Source organism: Pyxicephalus adspersus, chromosome 2 (genome assembly GCF_032062135.1).
Source record: "Pyxicephalus adspersus chromosome 2, UCB_Pads_2.0, whole genome shotgun sequence".
Lineage (NCBI taxonomy): Eukaryota > Metazoa > Chordata > Amphibia > Anura > Pyxicephalidae > Pyxicephalus > Pyxicephalus adspersus.
The window spans coordinates 39446593-39461900 of NC_092859.1; the positions used below are offsets into that span (position 1 = coordinate 39446593).

The following is a 15308-nucleotide window of genomic DNA, read 5'->3' on the forward strand; positions in this document are numbered from 1 at the left end:
CATTTGCAATCCCTATTTAATGTACAGCGCTGCGTAATATGTTGGCGCTATATAAATCCTGTTTAATAATAATAATAATAATAATAATAACGTGCAGTACCACACCATGCAGATTTTAAAGAAGTTTTGATCTGAGAAAGCTGTGCCAAAAAAAGCAACTAGAGGGCAAAGGACTAGTTACCATTTTTGCCTACAGGCTCCCTGCAGCTGATCTCTCTCTAGTCTATTTCCAAATCTGGTAGGCAGTCAGACAACAAAGTTTTTAATAACTTCTGCAGAGACATTTATCTAAGATGTTGGTGGGAAGGAAGTGCACTGCCATTTTTCACAAACCATTCTAAAAAAAGATCATTTTCAGGGTATTTGCTTACATACAATTAAATCTTTACTCCAGTTTTTCCTATTGTTTTGTATGTATAGGATCCTCTCCTGTACTGAAGTTTCCTACACTGATTGTAGGAAATCACTGATTGTGAGCTTCTAACTTTGTACATTGGAAGTTGCAATGAGCCAGAGCCGGCCTCATTTACTGCTGAGAGAACATCTAGTATAACATAATCCTTTCCTACTGGCTGTTCCTGGTTCTCCCATTTTATTTATTGGATATCAGTTCTCTTATTTATAGAAATCTCTGTGAACGTTACAACAGGATCCTGTTTTTGGGAAGCTATGTACAGTTTTCTGCCACGTAATGGTCACAGTAGGTATGCAGACTCTGGAACTCAAAGCAAATGTGAGTCCTCATGAAATAATTAAATTAAATAAAAGTAAGCCTTCAAATGGGGAAACAGAAATCTTTAAATATGCCACGCACCCTGCTAGTGCTTAGCGTGCAGCCCATATCACCCTATTCCCAATTCAAGGACAACGTGCCTCACATGGAGTCCAAGTATTGAGGGATTCTGGCAGGTCCCTATGGGTCTCACTGCTGGTACTTTTACAAAATGAAACTATAAGTTCCAGAGCTTGCAATCCTGCTACAGATCTCTCAGTAAGAACACTTGGTAGCAGTATAGTGCAATACAATGGTGAAGTAATACAAAGTTAAAGATGAAATGACATAACATCCTTGTTGACATCATGAGCACCTGTGACTTTATCTTTCATATTTAGACAAGGCAGAGCTGACCTTGCCCTGCCTTGTCTCCCTCTCTGCACATTATTACAACTGAAATCATTTTTTGTTTTATAACATCTAGCAATAGATCAGCTGAGAAATACATCCAACACATAATTTAACTCCATACCAGTGTTATATGGTTGGTCTCAAATGGAGCGACGATAGGTGAAAGAGGTCACCTGAGAGGTAAGTATAATTTATTTTATTTGGGATGTTTGGGATTTATTTTAGAGTTAAAATAATGTTTATGCCAATATAGACCTATAACCACTTTATTTCATAATGAGATACTTAGGTACTTGAAGTGTTTGTGCCTGAACTCATCTCTTCCTAAATGTTTTCATGACCATTGCAGGCTCTTTTCATGTCAGGCTGTGATCATCAAAACCTAACATCAAGACAGAGGGAATCTTTCAGGTTTTCTTTGCTAGAGGCAGAGAAATTGTTCAGAAAAAGTTCATTTTAGGACTCTGTCTTCTTCTACCTGCACCTATGGAGGATCCGGCTCCTCTTCTGTCTTTTTTCTGGTTTAGTATTCATTGCATTGCTGTAGCAGTTTTACTATTGATTTCTCTGTAGTTTCTCCACCACCAGCACACACTGACAAGTGCACAAACACATACCTTGTCCGTGAAAGCTTTTAATCCAAATTCCAGCACCTCTGGGATCACCTCCTCTCTCCACCTGTCTAGACGGATAAAGCAGTGGTATGGAGCCTAATAGGAAATAATGACAGCTATTTTGTTAGCTATTATGACCTGTCAGATGTTTCACAGCATCTGGGGGATGGCAGGCCGGCAAAGCCGCATGTGAAAATGCCATCTGCGCAAGTAAGAAAAGAATAAAATAAAATCTGCATTTACCATGACAGCCATGTATGTTGATAAAATATAAAAGCTAATAAATCACTTGGGAAAAGAAACAAAATTTAAATAAAAGTCATTTGGTTTGTGCCTGGAAGAGAATCCTTAGTTTGTAACTTCATAGATTTGTAGGAAGAAATATGGGATATGCATATGTATCCCTGTTAATGTTCTTTAAAAGACTGCTTGTGTTCAGTCTGAAACCTTGTTTATTATGTTATATTTTATTCTTATCATTAATCATTTAAAGCCACACTATGACCAGTTAATAAAAATTATTCTTTGAGTCTAGGAAAGTTTAGTCTAGTGGAATACTTACCGGTACCTTATTTCTTTCTACTCTGGCAGCCAGAAATCTTTGCTCCAGTCCTGGATTATGCTTTGTATTGTGTTTGATGATGTAGTGAGTTGCACCATCAAGTCTTTGGCTTTGGGTATATTAAAAAATATATAAATGCTAAATAATATACATTTAGTTTGCTAATAGAATGTGTATCATGAAAAATATTTTTTAAATATTTCAAATAAAATATATTTACATATTTGTTCACTCTTTGTTGCATCTTAATGCTGTTGATCTGCAGCTTTCAGCAATGTTTGAGTGAAATTTTTGTGATTTCTGAAGGTTGATTGAGTGTGATTTCTGAAGGTGCAGTGGACCAGGCCTGTGTAATGTGTGCTGAAATGGCCACTTGTAGTGTTCATCTAAAACTTGTGTGACAGAGTGACAATGAAGGAGCACAGCTGAGAGACAGGGATAGAGTTTCACCCTATGGCATAATGCCCAGGTATTGTTTTATTGAAAGCTGTAGATTTTCAAAATATAAAATTGTTGAATTCACCTTACCAGCTTAAAGCTTATATTCGGTTTTAGTGATAGGGTTTACAACTACCTGCAGCTCTTAGTCCCTGTTGTTTTGTATCTGTGGGCCTGATTTATTAAAGCTCTACAAAGCTGGAGAGGGTACACTTTCATCAATGAACCTGGGTGATCAAGCAAACCTAGAATAAATCTGGTCCAGGATTCAAAACATTTGCTAGCAAATAACTTTGAAGAAATCCATTCCAGGTTTGCTGGATCACCCAGCTTCACTAATGAAAATGAATCCTCTCCAGTCATGGAAAGCTTTAATAAATTAGGTCCTATGTTTCTATAGTTGCTTTTGAAACCTACAGTTTTTTGTCCCTGACCATTTCTTCATAAGATTGACAACTATGTAGTGGATGAAAAGACAATCTATGGGTTTATTTTTATAGAACTAATAAGCCTGTGGTTTATAAAAATTTTGAGATAGAATGAAAGCATATTTACCAGCTAAAATACCAAAGTGTAGCGTTAGAGTCATTTAAGTACACGTGGCTTGGCTAGCAAGTTATTTTGTTGTAGAGTGAAATTGTTTACTACGGCTTGAAGATCATTTTCCTTTGACCTTGACGTTATATTACAAGTGCCCAATTACTGACTAGCAAATATTCCAAAACTGTTTGGTGCAGAAAGGACAATTCAATGGCTCTTCTTTGTCAATTCATCAGAGAACACATACATTTATTTTGCCTTTCTCAGTTTTCAGTAAGCAGCTCATAAGACATTATCCCCCACAAATTCCTGAAAGGCCTCACCACTGAGAGTGTACAGACCCTTTTTTTATTAGACGCAGTGGCGGGTTTGTCATAATAATACAGCTTCGTATTCAATGTGTAGAACACAAAATTCCTTGGTTTGAACAAACAATACAAAAGCCGCAGGCAGATTTCAAATTATTATATTTGTGTTTGGATTGAAGATCCGTTGAGAGTAGTTTGGGACTTGTCATTTGGAAAAATGTTACACATATACTTTAAAAAAAAAAGCTTATTGGATATAAGGTGTTGCTGAGTGACAAGAAAAACTGCAGTCTTCAGGGAATATTTTGAAATTACATAAAACAAACTAATGGTATGGAGAAAGGGTAAGTTGTAAACATTCAACAAGTGTCAATGGATTTTTAGGAGGTCAGGAAACACTGTGTATGTCCTTCCTTCTGAGTAGTCGATTACACGAGTAGTTCTGAGTAGTTCCAGAACAATCATTTTCTATGGTACAGGCAGGTCCACAACAGCACAATCAATTGACTACCTGTCACTCTGTCCTACCTTATAATTAGTCATTTGCAGTCGCTTTGTGATTCATCTCTTGCTGTTTGATTGGTAATAGCAAGAAAAAAGAATAGTGTCTGTGGTCTAGGATGCTACCCAATGCCTAAAAAAACACCTACAAGATCAATTCTGACTTTTGTCTAGGTCAGTACTGATTCTTTTAAGGGATACTAGATAGGTCGTTAGGGATATGCACAACATTCCAGAACTAGTACACTATTTATTTTTGTTTCTTGCAGCTTCCATGCAAACGTCAAGAAGAATGTTTTTGTTGTGTTCTGTTTGCTGTTCAAGAAGTTCTGATGCTGGGCAATAAATAGTAGTTGAAGCAATTTATTTAAAACAAATACATATCTTGCTTATGTAGGGTAAATCAAAAGGTTAGTGTAACGCCCTATGTCACTGGTGCACAACCTGTGGTCAAGGGGCCATATGCAGCCTTTTGGCACTTTCTGTGCGGCCCTTAGAGCCCTTGTAGACATTAGTCTGTGTTTCCCTATTGACAAGTTATTCGTTTTTAGTTAGATTTTTAGCATTCTTTGACAATCTGCTTTGCATATAGCATTACATTCCATGACAATTATGTGTAGCCCATCGGTGATGCCAGGGATTGCCTCCAAAAAATTGACCTCCAAATGTGCATATTCTCATTTTTCCTTTTCTCCCTACTGCTTGCTTGCTACCTGTATGGAGGATAAAAACAGTACTTCTTGATTATTGTAAAATATGTGGTAAACTCTTTTCCTACCATGTGACAGCTCTGATGTTTGGTGGTTGGCCCTGCATTGACACACAGATAGTCCCAGGCTCTGTGCAAGCTCAGGTTGGGATCCGGGCCATGCACAATTCTTCATGTCTATGCTCCTAAAAGTTGGAGAAGAAAAAGTATTCATTACAAGGGCAAAGTATATGTTCACCTAACACAAGCATTAACACTACTTACAAGTAACAGAAGAACAGAGAACATTCTCTATTATCTATATCAGGGGTGCCACACTTTTTTGGCTTGCGCGCTACTTTTAAAATGACCAAGTCAAAATGATCTACCAACAATAAAAACTTAATAACTCCTGTGCGCGTTAGAGTTTATTTTGTAAGGCAGGGCTCCGCGATCTACTTGCGTTGCCTTTGCGATCTACTGGTAGATCGTGATTCACCTGTTGGGCACCCCTGATCTATATAGTTAATACTAGTCTCAATAATTGGTGTTTTGGATTGCATAGGCTTGTGCTCTTTTAGGTAAGTGAGGAAAAACATTGAACACACGAAGAGCCAGTAGAGTAATGTTTACAGCTAATATAAGATACTGCAGCTACCATCTCTCATATGTGTGAAAGCTAAACTGAAGCGACAGGTTAAGTGTTGCATCAGTCTAAATATGAATGATTTAAATCTAGATCAGCCTTCATGTTTCCTATTCAACCCACAATATAATATGGCTGATTTAGAAAGCAATCTGCATATCAAGGGCCTTTTTTTATTTAGATTTATTATTTTCTTTTGAAACCAAAAAAGCAAAATCATGCATGTCAACCTTTCAAGTAAACATAAGAACCTTATTTAGAATTTTAGACTTGCAATGCAGTTCCTGCTGATCACAAAGACAAATAAAGCTCTTTTCACAAAGCTAAAAAAAAGTCTAAAAAACTTTTAAAGTTGACCTTTTCAAAGAAGCATCACAGTTGAGACATCAACAGCGAGTCTATAATCAACAAACTGTGCTCTGTTCTCTGCTCTACTCTTAATGCACTTTGAAATGGATGGGTCCGGGAAAAAGCATATCATATTTTGCAAGTCCTTTAGTTCCTACCCCTTCATTATAACTAAAATAAAGAGAAAGGACAATATTTCTAATAATATTCAGACCTTGTTTGCATGAAATTTATACTTGAGATAAGGCTATGAGGGTTAAGATTTAATATGAGCTCTAAGGCGTAGTAGAACCTAAAGGGAAAAGTAACTGCAGTTGGTTAAAACAGTGGGAAACCAGATAAAGGCTAGCAACCTATAAAAATGGTAGCCATGCATTAAAGAGAACTAGTCATTGCCCAGCGGTTTCCTTTATTTTCCACCGCTAGATTGTATCCCAGTATTATTTTTATCTTGTTTTCTTGTATCTGTGGCAACAGAGAGCTTTTATTACTCCATATGCCATCACACAGACCTGAAATCTGTGCAGACGCAGTTCCTGTTAGCATAGACCTGTTCCCAGAACTACATCTCTCAAGAATCCATTACCTACATGTGGGCAAGTTAGGGTCGAAGCTGCATCAGTGCAAGCGATCGATGCATGTGTAGAGGGACAGATAGAAGAAGGGATAGGCAGAGTTATTTCAGCAGGCAAGGCTGCAAAAGCAAAGTGTTGTCAAGCCAAACAGAAAACTAAAACCTCCCTGAATTTCTAACACATCAACAAGTATTTTTATGCTCTTGCCGCATTTTTTTAAACAATTGAGAAATATGCATGTACTGTACATATTTTTTATTTTTGCCTAACATACTCTTTAAGCAATAATTTGAATTTTCAGTGAAAAAAAATTATATTTGTATAGACTGATACTTTAAAGGTTTCTATATGTGCTATATGTTGCTTTACTTATTAGGCACTAAAGCTATTGACAAACGTCAGATTATTGCCTCCCCCCAAACAGTCATGCTTGTCTCAGGTTTAAATCTGACATGTGTACAGTGATCCCCTGATTTGAAACAACTACTTCTATAAAAGAGAGCACAGAGGGGTGCCGCTTGTTTGTCCTCTCCCTCCCCTTTCCATAGAACATATTGGCACTATGTGTACAGCACTAGTTTATTCATCTGTCACTGGAAATGTTCTTGAAATATTGTTTCCAGCAAAAATCTTAGCATATCCATTGGACATCTGTGCAGAGCTTAAAGTGGAACTGTCAGAAAAAAAAAATCACACCTTTGTTTCCGCAGAGCCCCTGATCCCCGCCTGTGGCCACGATTCCGTCCCACACCACCATCTTCTTGTTACAAGTAAACATTTGATAAGTCTGCTGACTCTCAACTTCTCAATTTGTACAACAGCCTTGTAGTGACCTCTTAAAGTGGAACTCCAGCTTAAAAATAGTCACAGTAGGGACTTTAGTAGGGATAGTTTTCACCTCTGTCAGGCACTATTTGCTGGTTGTTTTCCTATTGGGAGGTATTTCTTTACTTTACCAGGCACTAGAACAGAAATCGAGGGAAAAATCTTAATAACAACCTAGTGTTTGAAGATGAAGGTCTACATTGGCAAATCTTAAGTTAAAGCCATAAAGCTAAATAGTAGTAAAGTGCAAAGGCACAACACCGCTGCTGGAGGATTTGCGATATACAGAAGTTGTCTGTAAAGCTTAATGGTAGTTGAGTATTTGAACTGCTAGAGATTTTGTTTACTTGCAAAGAACGTGCTGGCCTGTGGTGTGTTGCTTTATTTTGTGAAAAATGGCACTAAAATGGGAATACACAAACCTGTTTAGGTTTAGCAATGCACATTCTTTTCCCCTTCCCTGCCAACTGTTGCTTGTTGGAGTGAATCCTTTTATTCCAGCTTGGAAGCCATATTCAGCAACTCTTTATGAAAAATAAGCTGGAAAGGAGCATTTTTCATAGTAAATGTATGATTTGTTAATGGAGGTAGAAATATGCTGCCTCAACCAGCTTCATAAATATTCCATAAATACCATGACTATCAATGTCGTGTTCATCAGACAATTAGTAGGCTATGCATGCTCTGTGATTGGGGCACTGCTGTCCTCTGAGGCAGCCTAGGAACAAAGAAATGCAGTTATGTGCAGTAAAGCTGATTACTCAGTATCATTAATGCTGATAAATGACAGCGCTCTAGCAGGACATATTGAGATTCAGGCTCATAAATTGGTAATGACAATTTTCCCAGCTGTGGGCAGGCAGGTCAATAGAGGATGGGCAAAAGAGCTGGAGAAAATCAGATCAGTGGGAATTATTTGATGTACTAGTACTAGATGGGACTCAGCAAATGTCACACATCAGATGACAGAATGGTGACCACAATGATCAGCATGGAGGACACAATGCCTGCCATTAGACTTGGTAAGAAACAATTTGTACTTGGCATACACTAGTGGGGTGTCATGAGACAAGGGATTCACCTTGCTTTGCAAATACCACTTGTCTGTTGCTAACCAGCTTTTGTTGTAATAGTACAGAATTGTAGAATGTGTGACGACTTTGGACTGCTGATTTTATTATTCTGGTGTTTGTCACAATAAATAGTAATTTACTGGAGCCAAAGCATAACTTGCACTTTATTTGTTGGCATGTTGTCATCCACAGTAACTTAACTACATCACTGGCCCATAGGGCAATATCTGGACACAAAAACCATTGGAGTTCATGTGATTTATAGGCCACCAGCTGTAGCAGATGGGAATCGTACACTAGATTTCTTTCTAGGAGCAGCCATGGGTGCTAAATCCATGTCCAAACCCAGAACAAACAAGTCTTAAGATGTAGTGATCACATTAGGATTTTTTTTTTGTTAATGCTTCTTTTCATTTATTTTCTATTAATGATCCTGCCAGTAACCCACATCCTGTCCTAGAATGATAACATTTACACCATAGTATCCATGTGGGAGCAGCATTGTCACCCCAGACTGCTTTATTGGTTTGGACAATCAACACTGTCTGCTTTTCTCATCTCTATAACTTAGGGAGAAATGCTTTGTAGTTCATTGTATAGAACTGGGAATGCTGATAACAGATCTGGAGATTAGGTCATAGGAACATTTGCAGAAATGTATTTATTTTACAATAAAAGTAGTATAAGATGAAATTACATTTTGTTCAGTTAAACCTCCTAGATGGGTAGAAGTTGGGTAACAGAGTTAGATACAATGGTATTCTGTCTAAAAACAAATGAAAAATTAAAATAAAAAATGAAACGAAAGTATCTACGTACATACATTACATACAATGTAATTTAATGACCTTTATATACAGCTGCACTTTCTAGGCTCATATTGTAGTTTAGTAGTACACAAAGATCTAAGATCTAAGAATTCCAAATTGACAATTATATTTTTGTTCTTTGTGTTTCAGGACGGAATGGGGAATCTCAGAATCACAGAAAAAGGTTTACGGCTAGAAGGAGATTCGGAATTCTTGAAACCTCTGTATGCCAAAGAAATCCGCTCTAGGCCGGTAAGTGCTCCTAACAAAAAAAATCGAATTTCTTTCTTTACTTTGTATATACACAAACATTTTAACAACAGAAACACAAAAATATGGTTTCAGAAACAAGATCCTATAGCCAATATTGCAGATATGTCATCCGTGAAGCCTGTTTATTGCTACATAAAACATGCTCCCAAAACTGTTTATCGTGGATCCAACATAGGATATATATTTTATGTATGCTAAGTAATGTATAAGTAGAAGGGGTATCTATTAACCCTCACAGAAATCACAGTACTCCTTAGACAATGGGCCTGATTTATTAAAATTCTTCTAAACAGGAAAAAAAGACTGTCATGGGAGAACCTGGGTGATCCAGCACACACTTGAATAGATCTGGTCCAGCAATAAAAATATTTACCAACTAATAGCAAATGATTTTTAAGTAATCCATTCCAAGTTTGCTGTATCCAAGTCAGTAAACAGCACAGCCTTTACTGTTTCTATGTTAAATCATGATCCCCCTATCCCTTATATCTCTACAGTTTTTTTTTGTTCTGACGTGTAATTGACTATAAAAACAAATGGTAAGATTTAACAGGAAACATTACTTTTGTGAATAAATTGACACCCACCCAACCTCTTAGATTGCAAGCTCTTCTGGGCAGGGTCCTCGCCTCCTGTGTCACTGTCTGTATCTATCTGTCTTTTGCAACCCCTATTTAATGTACAGTGCTACATAGTATGTTGGCACTATATAAATACTGTTTATTAATCATAAATATAATATATGATATTTCTATTAAAACCATTTTGTAATTCAGTGTTAAAAAAAACATACTTTCCAATCTGCCACCATCTATGACTTACTAAACTTACAAATGCCATTGCCACTTGGTTGCAACCATATCAACAATGCTGTTTTGTATAGTATGTATATTATCTTTCTGCCTTCCCAGGATTTTATTGTAAGACTGGGGTGAATCATGTAATATTAGCAAGCAGGCCATCCAGCATAACAGTCTATAAAAAGTAAGTGGGTGGAATGTGAATGTGCTTTTCTGGGCAGTGCAGCATTTGTTTTCCAGTGATACAGTTTTGATTTAAATAGATAGGTGTTATGTTACCATCAGAAAACACGGACAGTAGGCCACTACATGTACCAAAATAAAAAAAGGGACTTTCATCACACAAATGATGTGCTGATGGACAGAACGCTTCCCTGATTCAAGCAGAATGGGACATTTGAATTATGGAAGTAAGATGGGTGCAGGTAACAAGTATTTCACTCAAAAATGTTGGTGCCACCAGGGTGTTTTTTCCCCATTCTAAGAAGATATATAACAACTTCTTAATCCAGTTTTGTAAAACAACACATCAAAAATTAGCTTTTGTAGGAATCTCCATATCCATGCTTTAATCATATCTCTGGCAAGTCTATATGTTTATGCTAACTCTACCTGTGTCCCTCCTTTTCTACTGAAATGATTGATATTGCAAGAAAATATTTTCTTTGAAGTCTGGGAGAAACCTGCACAAGTGTTGAGGAGATGAATGACCTAACACACAGATAGCAGCAGTTCAGGTTCTTCAATAGGAAATGCGGCCTCCAGCACTGTTAGTAGGCAGTCATTGCTGGTGAGTTATGTCAGAAAGTCAGGGATATCATAAAGAAACCCCAATTAGTTACTCCAAACCATTATTTTAGTAAATCTCTTCTCATAACATTATACGTGTATTTAACTTTTGCATGGTATTTACTTACAAAACCCCTCAGACATCCAACAGGCCTAACAGTTCCTGTGCAACACCATCTTGGATGTGAGGCAGCCCCAGCAAATTAAGAAACTTGCAGAAAAATGTATTACTCTTCATTCCATTTCCAACAGCTACAAAAAAGCTCATATTGGGAGAGGCAGAGAAGCTGAGCATGCTAGAAGAGAGGGCAATTGCTAGGGATTTAAATTTCTTTGGAGAATTCACATTTTCTGCAGGTTAAAGACACATTGCATGTGATTAAATAATCATTTAAACTAAAGGTAAAACACTGCAAGTAAGAATGTGAAAGTAATGACTGGGTCTCTTGTAAAAACCCTGGAGTTTGTGGACATTTGCTTCATTTAAAAAACATCTGTTTAAAACAACAGATATAAGTTGTAGTAATGCACACCCCCCCCCCCCCCCCCCCAACACACACACCTTTCTTCCCTAGGGATAGGTTTATGTAATGGTATTCACTTTTATTTTCTTCCTGTCTGGACTGAACTATTAATAAAAAGTAATTTTGTTATATGACAGTAGTTTGAGTGTATTTTATCAGCACTGACAACAGACAAAAGATAGGATGATCATACAACCTAACAGATTCAAGTAAATGATGGAAAAATAAATCTTTGTCAGGTAATGTCACATCTTTTAATAATCAGTGACAGAAGAATAAAAGTATTATATATGCCAACAGGTGGCTGGTTCTCTTTAAAATAAGCCTAAGCAAAAAAAAAAACAGTTTCATTCTTCTTTTCTTACAGCACAGTGTAGTGGGTATATTGTTGTAACCAAATAGGACAGAAGTTTTGAGTTTCTACACTAGCACTGGAGACAAGTTATTTCCCACACACCCCAAAACTTAGGTGCATTAAAAATGTGCACAAGAAGTGTTCAGGTATGTCTGAGATAAATGAATAGACTCGTCTCTTATTTTCTTGTGTTTTCTTTGTCTTTAGCATCATCCCATTTGACGAATCTTTTCAAAGGACTGGGCTGGCAAACAACCGACTTTGTTTTTGACAGATAAGAGTCAGAAGTAGGCGGGTCCAAGGAAACAGTTATACTTAAAAATGCCCTGCAGGAGTATTGAGGAGCCAAGCTGTAATGGCTACCTTTATATTCTTTCCTACAATCCACTGTTATTGTGAAAATGGAACGTATGTTCTCATAATAAAATGTGCCGCATTTTAATTGCCTCCTGCACCACAAGCAGCCAGCGCTCCACTGTTCCTTTCTCTTTCTTAAAAATAGGTAAGGTCAAAGGCTTGTTGAATGAAAGGCCAGTAAACTGAGCCGTGTTCTCGCTTGTAATTATCACACAACTCTACATGCTGATGAACACCTGATTCATTAAAATTTGCTAAAGGAAAAAATCACATATGATGCTGAGCAACAATTACACGTGGTGCTTAAAGTTTATCCAAGTAAAAATATTCATTTGAAAGGATAACTGTACTTTTTTTTTTTAATCACAAACTATTTTAACACATCCGGGGATAGGCAACTTTGTTGCTTTAGAAGCCGGGAGAACATGTCTGTTGACTCGGCAAAAAGGGCATTGAGTATTCCTGTAGGTGTTCTTTCTGTTATTTTGCTTTTAGGTGTAAGGAATCACATGAGCTGAGAGTATTTATAGGGGATGCCCTCCTTTAGCAATTTGTATTCTATTTCTCAACTAACTAAAAAGAGGCAATAAATGTTAGCCCTGCAGGTCGTGCCGGCGCCGCTGCTCCTAATTGCAGGCACGGGCGCCGGGTCCTATCTTTCAGGTAGAGTAACCCCAGTACATGCGTTCCATGCCAGAGTTTCCTTCCTGCTTGCTCCGGTGTTTGAGCTGGAGTGGGTGTGTCTCTCTTCATCCATGAGGCAACACATACATGCCCTCTGTTCCTACAGCCTATGGCTGGAGCCCTGCTAGTATTTAAAGGGACTTCCCGCTACATGAAGTTGCCTGAGCAATCTCATGGTCTTAGCTTGTCTAACTCCAAGTGCAAAGGTGCTTCTTCTGTCTGCCTTTCTGTGTTCGGGACCTTGCTTATCAAACCCTTGGACTTCAGCCTGATTGCCGCCTGACTTTGACCTTGGATCTTGTTCACGGACTTTGTTTAATTACTACCTCCCCTATACCTTCTTGGCCATGCAAGCCCCTCGGTGCTTGCACCGAGTACCCTGACTCCTGTGGTCAGCTGCCACTGACTCGGGGATTGCTCTGGAGTGGCACCTGGCAGCTACCCTGCGGCCCAAGCCTATCCTCACCATCAGAGGCTCCAATGAAGACCTGATAGCGGCTTAGTTACGCCCCTCTGGAGCATACCCAGTCAATGGCACAGTGGGTCCACACCCGCTTGCATTACATTAAACTAAAACCTAATCATACTCACCTGTCTCCGTTCTTGTTTGACCAGGATTAATTACAAAACTCTGCATTACTCATCTGTCCCTGCTCCCTCACAGGGTGCCTTCATCTTCTGCCTTTTTTTCTTCCTCTTTGTGATCTTTGGCCATCTTGATTAGCTAGACTGTACAATATGTGACCTCAGCTTTGTCTCCAGCAACCTAGAGTTATCTGGGATTTAGAAGGGATTAATGCAGAAGGGACACCGCCTATCACTTTTTGCAAAAATGGCCTGCCTGATCATATAGTTTCACTTTAAATCCCACACAGGCGTACAGGAATATTATTCAGTCCCAGCAACTGCACATGAAGTGAACAATCAGGCAGGTAAGAATACTTATTGCAGAAGGGACCTTGCCTGTCCATTTTTTAAAAAAAAGCCCAGCCTGGTCACAAATTTTTAAAATGAAACTTCAATTCCACTCTAAGGTTCTTAACATTTAGGACATTTAAACAAACAGGTATGTGAAGCATGTACATGTTATATATATATATATACATATATATATATATATTCCTCAGTATACACAGTGGATCCCCCTTGTGTACATTCCCCATTTCAGCTTCCAAGACAACTCATTACTACTCAAGTGTGGAACTGTAAATTGATATTGGCCGAGCAGCAAATGGGAGCTGGTAACAGAATCAATTGGTGTTAGCTGCTGTTGGAAGGCGGTGCTGCCTGAAATGTTGCAGTGTCTTTCTTTAGAACAAGACATTGCCCCATACAATGCTCTGTCTTTCTGGGGTTTTTTTTCAGTCATTTCCACATGCCTTTTCAGACTTGAACTATGCAACATACAGTTTTTTGGTTGTTTTTTTAGCAATCACTAATTGAGTTCACCAATACACCTTTGTGGATATAACAGCTTTTACTCTCCTGGGAAGGTGTTCTGGAGTGTGTCTGTGGATTGTGTGGCTATTTAGCAATTGTAAGATCAAGTAATCATCTTTGCCTCCTGAAGGCGTTCACTATTATTATTATTATTGTTATTATTATTAATAATAATAATAATAATAATAATAAACAGTATTTAGATAGTGCCAGCATATTACACAATGCTGTACATTAAATAGGGGTTACAAGGGACAGACGGATACAGACAGTGGCATAGATGGGGAAGAGCTTACAATCTAAGAGGTAGAGAAAGTTTCACACAATAGTAGGGGAGATATGGAATGGTGGAAAGTAGTGAGGGTTTTAAGAGACAAAAGAAGATATGTAGACATGTTTGAAAAGCTGGGTTTTGAGTAATCTTTTAAATGAGCAGAAACAATCATCATTGGAGGAACAAAGAGAGCGGCTAAGGTGTATTTTTCTGTCAGCTCAGAAAGGTAAATGGGACAAGAACTGTGTAGGGAATTGAAGGCAAAGCACAGGAGCTTGAAGTTGATTCTTAGGTGAAATGGAAGCCAATGAAGAGAACTACAAAGAGATGCAGCGGAAGAGGAGCGGAGGGAAGGATGGATGAGTCTGGCTGCAGCATTCATATTAGATTGTAGAGGAGAGAGTCGGGTTAGTGGAATACCTGAGAGGAGGATGTTACAGTAGTCCAGACGGAAGGTGATTAGAGTCTCTGGGGATCGGTAGGGGTATGTTGCGCAGGTGAAAGTGACGAGACCTTGAAATATTCTGAATACAGGTTGGGAGGAGGGGGTAAAGAGGAGGGCAGAATCGAGGGTGACATTCAGTTTTAACCTCCTTGCCGTTAAGCCTGACCTTCGTACGGGCTAAAAAAAGTTGCTCTTTTCGTTAAGCCCGAGATTTTCCATACATTAAAATCCCCACTTACCCAGGTAAGTGGGGATTTAATGTAGGGAAAATCTCGGTCCCCCTGTGCTCATCCAGCGTCGGGTTCGTGTTCCAG

General features: G+C 38.3%; 1 protein-coding gene across 8 annotated transcripts in view; it reads left to right on the forward strand.

Moving 5' to 3' along the window:
- SGCD (sarcoglycan delta) overlaps positions 1 to 15308 on the forward strand; it is a 438990-nt gene that overhangs the window by 364055 nt on the left and 59627 nt on the right. For all 8 annotated transcript variants that reach the window (XM_072400493.1, XM_072400495.1, XM_072400491.1 and 5 more), the window contains one exon: positions 9204 to 9305. In XM_072400493.1, the coding sequence (XP_072256594.1) occupies positions 9204 to 9305 (102 nt within the window). The remainder of the gene's footprint in view (positions 1 to 9203; positions 9306 to 15308) is intronic.